The sequence below is a fragment of the Vollenhovia emeryi genome, unplaced genomic scaffold, assembly GCF_000949405.1.
Source record: "Vollenhovia emeryi isolate VEMERY1.0 unplaced genomic scaffold, V.emery_V1.0 DF939147.1, whole genome shotgun sequence".
NCBI lineage: Eukaryota > Metazoa > Arthropoda > Insecta > Hymenoptera > Formicidae > Vollenhovia > Vollenhovia emeryi.
This window is the reverse complement of record NW_011967219.1, coordinates 816,294-825,295: the sequence shown is the minus strand read 5'-3', so window position 1 is coordinate 825,295 and position 9,002 is coordinate 816,294. Positions and strand designations below refer to the sequence as shown.

The 9,002-nt window shown below is 34.4% G+C and overlaps 1 protein-coding gene across 1 annotated transcript; it reads right to left on the bottom strand.

Moving 5' to 3' along the window:
- Nucleotides 1-973: 973 nt before the first annotated feature.
- LOC105566020 (facilitated trehalose transporter Tret1-like) lies at nucleotides 974-6,779 on the bottom strand. The gene is made up of 5 exons (XM_012019696.1): nucleotides 6,385-6,779; nucleotides 5,653-5,832; nucleotides 4,434-4,630; nucleotides 2,675-2,981; nucleotides 974-1,927 (listed from the first exon to the last, which is right to left on the bottom strand). Exons 1-5 carry the CDS (start codon nucleotides 6,461-6,463, stop codon nucleotides 1,302-1,304), a joined length of 1,389 nt encoding a protein of 462 aa, XP_011875086.1. The 5' UTR covers nucleotides 6,464-6,779; the 3' UTR covers nucleotides 974-1,301.
- Between the last annotated feature and the right edge of the window lie 2,223 nt (nucleotides 6,780-9,002).

Below are 9,002 nucleotides of genomic sequence, written 5' to 3'. Positions count from 1 at the left end.
AGCCGTGATACGCACCATATGAGAGTCGGTCCGACAATTTTCCGCTTATGGAATATTGAAAATATTTGGTGAAGGCCGATAATAACCTCATATCGTCAGCCTAACAATAAGTGCGATTGCAATGAATTAATTATAAGGTTACCGTTGCAACTGAATTGGTTTTAGAGAACGCAAAATTGCATTTGTTTTCAGAGGCAGTCGCTGTCGGACAATCGATTACCTCCACGGTCGTTATCTATACGCTACAGGATTTTTGGCTGGTAATTGGTAAAATTAATTTTACCGCGGTTAATGTTAACGCAATTAATTAAACGTTATTAAAATTATTATTAATTAAGCGAGACAGGGATAGGCTACATGCACAGAGGAGTTAATTAATGTGCACGAAAGAAACTTTTGTGACACTAATATACAATTGAATTCTCTAAAGCATAAAATGAAGCATAAAAAGAGTAACATTGTATTTAACATATTACATTGTCATTACGACAGCAGGTCTTATTTGTCATAAAACGTTGCGCATTGTATAGCGAATGATACAATAATCTGGTTAAAAACCAATTTCAACAAATGTGTGATCTTCAATGCTAATTTTAATATGCTTTAATGTTAATTTAAATTACTTTCAAATTACACTTTGTTTATGCAACATTTGATGAATGTTAAGTACTAATAATAGAAAATTTATAAGAGATGCTATTTCTGTAATTGAACCAGGAAGTACTTTATTTGATATAAATATACATCTAATTTATTTGTACGAGAAAACAAAATACTGAATATTTTGCATTTTTTTAATATTTAACAATTAAATCTATTTGAATATTTAAATATCGTTACTTTTGCGTTGTTAATTTGATAAACTTGAAAGCTGGAACTGTGTCGGGCCTTAAAAATATTAAATTTAGAATACTAGACCTTGAACTTTTAAACTTTGGGTCATAAATTTTTTATTACTAAGAATATATGTACATAAGTGCTATGTTTCTTTATTATCAGTTAGTTTGTAGCCTACACATAAATAAACCATGCGTTTTTATCACACGTACTTTACGTTAATAAGTTATTGTCAAATTACAGAGATCAACATTTTAATTTAAGGAATAAACATTTGGATTTCAGATCAAGATTTAATTTTACATCTAAATTTTCGATCTATCTTAAAGTTTTGGCTTTACATAATTTGCTATAAGTTTTTTAACTATAGATCCGTTGACAAATTTGAGATTTTCTCAGGATCAACAGGATCAATGTAAAGTTTTTCGTTTATTATAGTTTTAATTTCGACAAATCGCGCCGCTTCATTTTTTGATGGCTTGCTGGATCTCCAGTAAACTTTTGCCCGTCGTTTCAGGGATCAAGTACCGCACGTAGGGCACCGCTCCAAGTACGAAAAGCCCATAACTCCAAAAGACGATTGTTTCTCCGGCCAAATCGACGAAGGGCTGGTAGCTCTTGACGAACGCGAAGGACAACAGGGCGTTGGTCGAGAAAACGCATAGAGACGCCAGATTCTTGAGATTCGCCGGGAACATCTCACCCAGAAGGGTGCTAGGTACCGTGGACAAGCCACAAGACACGAATAGATTAAAGGCCAGCAGTGACGTGATCGGTAACCATGTCAGGATTTCAGGATCGAAGTTCAGTGAGAGAAGATGGAAGTGAAGACCAAGGGCGGCGAACGAAATGGCGACGCCGATGCTGGAAAGTATCAGCAGATTCTTCCGACCGAACCTGTCCACCAGCAAGACAGCGATGGAGCCAGCAACAACCGTGGAGAAACACAGTGCCATTACCACGATCGATGGGGTGACGTTCGCTTTGGTACTGATGACGATGATCTCTGCATAGGCGTTTATTGTGCTGAACGAGCTAGCCTGCACGAAGACATTCAAGCCGAACATGATCAAGATGTTCTTCAGATTCACTGGAACAGACGGAGATTGAGCTTAGATGTAATTAAAACTTAATTTTTACTTAATCCTTTCGTAATCACTTAAAAGGCGAATAAAATTCCTACTTGAAAAAAGATAATTTGATTATGAAAGGGTTAAAGATGCTCTATGAACTAGTACTACATATTTCTGACAAGGGGAAGGGTTTCTTTTTAAATATTTAGATTTTGTTTTGTATTGCTCGTGGCAGTGTTTTGAGTCTTAGAATTTTTTGAGTTTCATAATTTTCGACACTTGAAAATAAATCTTTTGGAACGTTAAATCAGTGGTGAACAAATTGTGGCTCGCGACCCCTCGAGGGATTGCGAAACTTTTTCCCGCTCTTTATCTAATGTGTAATTTAGTTTAATGTATAAAAGTTGAATTAACGGACAAAAAATACGTACACATAAATTAAAATAACTAATTTAAAAGAAGTTTTTAATTATCTTTATATAATTCTTTGTTTATAATGGTAAAATAATCGAAAGATCACGTTGACTTTCTGTCTGAGAAAAGAGATCGCGAGCATAAGAAATTAGCACATCGCTGATTAAACGTTTTAAAACGTCAAAGCTTTAACGTGAATTCGAGTCTTTGGATTTTCAAGTTGTAAATGGGAAGAATCATGAATTTTCCGGATTGTTTTGGACCAAATCCGAATTTTCGATTGTTTTGATTCTGTTTCCAAATACAAACTCACATCGAAGGAATAATCGTGTGACTTTCTTCTAAGGTACCTGGTAACAGGGCGTCCTTGAGCTTCGTCAAAACGCTGGTGCTGGCGCCGTCGACGAAGTCCTGGAGCTCTCGCATTTCGGCCTTGACGTCAGCCTCTCGTCGGAACCACTTGAGAGATGCCTCGGCCTCGTCGATATTGCCATGAAGAGCATAATGATAGGGTGACTCAGGTATCAGGCTGAAGAGGACCATGAAGAGGATATTCGGTACGAGGCTCACATAACCGAACATCTCCATGGACATGTAAGGGCCCATCGTATTGCCCAGGAACATGCCCATTGACGCTACGTTCACGTTCAAGGATATCTGAAGGTACGTATTACGATGACAAAGCTTTCGCTATGTTGTTCGGCAAACTTGCAAAAGTGAATTATTGATCCTCTCTCTTTGGTAGATTATTGATAAGAATATTTCGTTAAAACAACGTAAAAAGTCTAAACTTCTAAAGGAGAGGAATATAAATCAATACTGCTGTGCTATGCTGCTTGTTACAATAATTACATGGAGCAATTAATGTCAGAAGATTTAACTTCTACGTTATTATATTATTATGTATACACTCTCTTGGTGTTGTATACTACTCATACTATTTTATAAATTTCGAAAATTCTTCTATGCTGCAAATTCGTATATACATAATAAAATGCAGTATATAACTATACCATAATAATATATAATAATATAAATATCTAAAAGTAACATCTTATATAACAATATGTATAAAATATATTTCTTTTTATGAAAAATGTTGTAATACCGCGCGTCGTTGTTTTAAGTTATACGAGAAAAGCTGCTCTTGGCATTTAATAACATTATTATGTAGGATATTATTAAACAAATTGAAAAAGATAAAATTATCATTTGCAACTAAAATATAATAATTGAATAATAATTATACATATATAAATAATACACTCTGAATATAAATAATAAAGAATATTCTAAAAATAAAAGCTAATATATTGACAAAAAATATATCTAGAGATATATTTTTATTATTATAATACTTTAAAGTTAATGATTTCTTCAATATGGATTTCTTGGGCTTTATTTAACAACCAATATCGGCAGTTTAAATCTTTGGAAGTGATAGCTGATTCGAAAGTGATAGATGATTAGTATTATGTCTTAAATCACAATCTGTCGCGTTCTACCGTTCTCCTTGTAATCTGTTTTAATTGTCTTGGGAGGAGATAACGAAGTTTAAATATTGAAGATATCTCGGTCGAACCGAATAGCTACCGTGACTGACCTCGTTTCCACCGCCGTGTGCTTTAATGTCCTTAATGATACAAACCTGATATATCGATAATAAGACGTTGAAATTATATTATAGCTCGTCGCATCCGTTCTGAATTTCGCCAATCTAATTTAATTTGTTCTTATATCTAAAAATTTTCAAAAAAGCTTTTAAAAGTAGAATGACTTAAAAAATCGAACAACTACGCTATAATCTAGAAAATAATCCGAAAATTCCTGTTAATTTACGGGAGAAGGAGAAAGAGTCCGAATTTGTGAAGGACAAAACTATTCGTACAAATTTTAAGGAAGAAATAATTTAAAATTACGATACAAGATGACAAGTTGTACTTGTATCGTAGAGTTTTACGAAAGAAATTCTTAAATAATTTCAGGAATTTCCAAACGACACAGTTGTCTTGAGATTAAACGTGGGATTAAATGAGAGAGAAAAGTTAAAAAGAACGAATGTAGTCGAAGAAAGCTTCACGTATGGAGGGAGACGATTAGTCAAATTACCAGGGAGCCTCGGATAGCAGGATTGGCGATCTCGCCGAGATACAAGGATATCGCGGGCCACATGATACCCGATCCGATTCCGGAGAAGAATCTGGAAAGGTAGAGCCACGTCACTGACGTGGCGCAGATGTTGAGGATCCAGCTAGAGAGTAACGGCAAGCTCGAGAACAGCAGCACCCTCTTTAGCCCGGTATACTCTGAAGGATTGTCGTGGCACGTATTAGAGACATGTCATCCTGAGAACAAGATCACCACAACTCAGAACTGCGGCTCGAACTTTTTAAAGACGAGAGACGTTGTCTTTCACTTTCGTTTACGCACACGTTGCGCCGACAAATTATTCTGCGCGAAGAATGCATGATTGAAGGAAGGAAGACTTCTTTGGGCTAGAACGTAGATACAAATGTCTCGGGGAAAACATTTGGGAAAGGATTCGAGGATTTTAAAAGTCCAGTAAAAATCTGAGTTTGTCAAGAATATATTGTCAAGAATATATTGTTCATAATTTTAAAGTTACAGGAATATTAGAATTGCGTGAATTTCAAGACAGCTTGGAGTCATTGAGAAGGATTTTATTGTTCAATCATGAAGGACGTGAATCCGAAGGTAGTGTGTGTATGTGTGTGGCTCCAAATATTTTTAGCTTTATTTTTTTCTAGACTTCCTATCTTAGTTTTTATTGTTAAGACATAAAAATTTATTTCGGATTTTCGACTATTGCTGAGTCGTGGTTGGCTTGTTCTTAGGTCGCGAATTGTTGTTCGGTTTTAATTGGAAGAAGATTCAAATTGCCTCGAGGTCAAGCGATTGATAAATTGAGAAAAATTTACTGGACAATATAAAAAGAAATGAATGCAGAAAGAATTGTATTTCTTTCTCTCTTACAAGATTAAAAGCAGAAAAAATAGAATATTAATAAAAGAAACGATTTAATGAAAGAAATTATTCATGTGTTAATAACGTATAAAATAAATTATAGAATGTTGAAATATATATTACGTTTTAATTGGCATATTACAATGTATGACCTATAAATATATTATATATGCTAATAGAAACACAGTTGATTTATACTGGGGTGTAATAGACAGAATTTAATGATGGATTTGATCGATTTAAAGAAATTTATCTCGACAAATCTTTTTAAACTTATGATCGATGTATCTTATGAGGATGAGTATGTATGTTTCTCCAGCAAAAACGATCGTGTGACTCTCACCTTGACAAAAAGCACCGAGAAGCGCCCCGATTACACGACCAAGGCTTAAAAGGGACGCGACCCAAGATGCCTCGAAGTCGGTCAGTTTCAAGGGAACGTCTGCGTCCGCTGATGTTAATTGCGCTAAATACGGTGAAGCCCAGCCGTTCGCCATACCAGAAACGATGGTTTCTAGACTCACTGTTGAGCAAAACGAGACGTATCGTCGTAAAACACTCAAGCTGTCATTAATGAGTAATAACAGTTCACGGAAAGCACAGTTTTGCTGAAGTACTTGAAAATTTAAGTTGATATAGATTTGAAAATCATTTTGTTGGATCATCAAAATAATTGTACAGGGTGCTCAAGCTGGTTGCTAGAACGGCAAAAACTTTTGGCAGCATTATTATCATGTTTGACAATTATCTTATATAATTATTTTGATGGTCCAACACAAAATTATTTGTAAATCTAGCTAAATTCTTAAATATTTCAGCGAAACTACTTTCCGTGCTTTTATGAAAAAATAATATCCATACATTTTGAAGAACACAAATTTTTAATGATTGTTTTAAAGATATAATTAATGTTAACAAAACAACGATTGGGATTGCATAGGAAAATATTATATATTGTATATGAAGAATGTAACTTTTTAACTATGCGTTTTATTCTCTATTAAACAGAATAATTTGATGTATTACATACATATGTAGGTTTAGTTAAAATATTGAGTAACTGTATTACACTTACTTGCAAAAGCAGTAAGCCATTGCGGCCAAACAGTGATTTTCCTGCTAACGGGAACCTCTGGATCTTTAGTGCAGGACATCTTTCCTCAAGATGTGCAAGTTGTGAATCGCATATTACGCGTCCAGATGGAATTGGACTGACCCTTGCGGGTTCGGGATCCTCAGTTTCTTAACGAGGAAGAAACAAGGTGAACGCATTTACGTTCCGATAAGAGTAAGACTTATTTATAGCGTCATTACGAGTCATGATTTGTTACTACATTCTGCAAATCCCGTCTGACAAAACGTGTATTTGCACTGGCGATCTATAAAAAGCGAACGTCAGTACCGATTTATCGTCATACAGATTCAAATGTTCACACTCGAGGATTCCTGAGAGAACATGATGAGAATCTTGAAAAGTTTCGCGTTTCAAAGATCTCGAGTTTTAAAAAATCTCAAGTCTGAATACGTTTCGAGAGTCTAAGTTTTCATGCGTTCAAAGTGCTGAGAGGACGAAGCGTCACAAATTTCTAAAAAGATTACGTATTCAAAGCTTGGAGGATTTTAAATTTTGAGTTTGACTTATTTAAATTTGAATTTAAATTTTTTAAAAACTTAGGATTATTAGAATTCAGGAGCACTAGACGAATTTCGAGTAAAAGGCTAAAAATAATTTTAAGTATTACAAAGTTTAATTATGTGAGAAATTAAAAAATTCATATGGAGAATACAAATTTTTTATGGTTGTTTTAAAGATTAAATTAATGTTAATAAGCAATGATTTGGAGTACACAAGAAAATATACATTTGAAGAATATTATATTTGTGAGCACGTCATATTGTTTTCTTTATATATATAATAATATAACATTAAAAAATAAAATGCCTTGATTTTTTTCTCAGCAAGACAAGTATTAAATATTGTTACAAAAGTTCAACTTTGTGATAATATTTAATACTTGTCTTGTTGAGAAAGAATCGGGGCATTTTCTGTACAAAAGACAGCACTGGCTTTCGGTTTTGGGAAGATTCCAGGCAGCGTACAAATACTGATGAAAATTATAGTGGTAATTGACGGCGGTTACATTCTTATCGCGAAAACATGTCAAGCGCCTCTAGCTATTAAAAATACCGAAGTTCCGGCGGCCTTTGCAAATTTATTGCCTTGACATGAAAATAATCACATGAGCATTTTATCTCCTCTAGGATATTCTTATTAAAAGAATCTCGCCAGGAATCTATCATGTAATATTCTATAATATATAAAAAAATAGATAATTATTTTTATAAATATAGTGTAATGACTACGATTTCACTCGACTTTATCAAGTCTAAATTTTATATAATTTAATAAGAAATTATGTTATAAATTTTTTAACTGGAAGTTTTTAACTAGAAGCGGGATATTTTGGAAAGATTAAATATCCTTTTATAGATTTTCTAGCCAATTAAAAGTTAATCGTGTCTTATAATTAGTAAAAGATACCCAGGCGTCAATAATTTTTCAGTTATAAATTAATTTAGAAGAGAGAATTTATTCCTCCCTCTATAAAAAGGAGATGTTAACTGCGTGAATGTCGTTAATATCGAACAGTTGGTTTTCTCGAAGCGCGGTGTGTTTCACTTCTCTTTTAGATTCATTGCGAATGAAGATTTGCAATTTAGAAATATACATTTGTATACATTAATTATTGAGGTAAAATCTCTAATCTTGGTAATTAGAATTTAAGTAACAACGATTTTTGTTTCGAAACAGTCTCGATTGAACAGAATTAATCGTTAATTTAATCAATGAAAGTAACGTAAAATATTAAGTACGGAATTTTCCATTTCGTAGGCGGGACAACGAATTCTCAACGTTTTTTTGTTGTTTTTCACTTGGCGCGGTATCGTACGACGTTACGAGGGCCAGTGTTTACCTGAAGGTCGCTGCGTTCTCACTCGCTCGCCGAACGTCGTGCCGGCAAGCAGTTGCGAGAGTCGCTCCGTGCGTACTATTACTTTTGTGCTATAATCGGTTTCCAAGATTCGATCGCGGTGAATGCAGGGATAAAACACTATTGATTTGCACACCTTTATTGGAAACAAGTAACGTTCCTTGATTAATTACTAAGTTTCTACAACTTGTAACGAGAAACGAATTGCATGTTGAGGCGACGGCTCTTTATCAACGTATACATATTTCACGAGACTAACTCATCTAATTGTAAAATATGAATGTAAACCGTGGTACTTTGTCGCGGTTACATCTCGTTTACGCACCGCGCTTTTAATTATCTATCGATTTCGTGTAATCTGTTCCATTTTCGGGAAAAGAGAGAAATTTGTGTGACTTCGGCGTTCGCGCTGTAATTCGCTTTGTCGTTCTTCGCAACTCGTACGGGCAGGAAATCCAGAAAGTCGCTTATTGCACGTCGTTACATTATGTAAATGATCGCGATTAGCTATTGCGATTAATAACTACTATTTATCGCTAGAACTTTTGTTCACATAACTTATCTCGAGGATTGGATTGAATGACAAAGATTGTAAAATATCGTTTCGTTGCGGAATAATAACTACTTCTTTACCGCAGATTATGCCTCCGGTGCTCGCGTTGCGTTTTATATCGCCAATTCAAAAGTGTTTTATCCATTA

Bases quoted from the DNA above. Each gene is read 5' to 3' on its own strand.
- LOC105566020 (XM_012019696.1), bottom strand. From the start codon at position 6,463: ATGTCCTGCACTAAAGATCCAGAGGTTCCCGTTAGCAGGAAAATCACT. The intron at 5,833-6,384 runs GTAAGTGTAATA...TTTGCTCAACAG, and splicing joins ATGGCTTACTGCTTTTGCAA to TGAGTCTAGAAACCATCGTT. The intron at 1,928-2,674 runs GTACCTTAGAAG...CGTCTGTTCCAG, and splicing joins CAAGGACGCCCTGTTACCAG to TGAATCTGAAGAACATCTTG.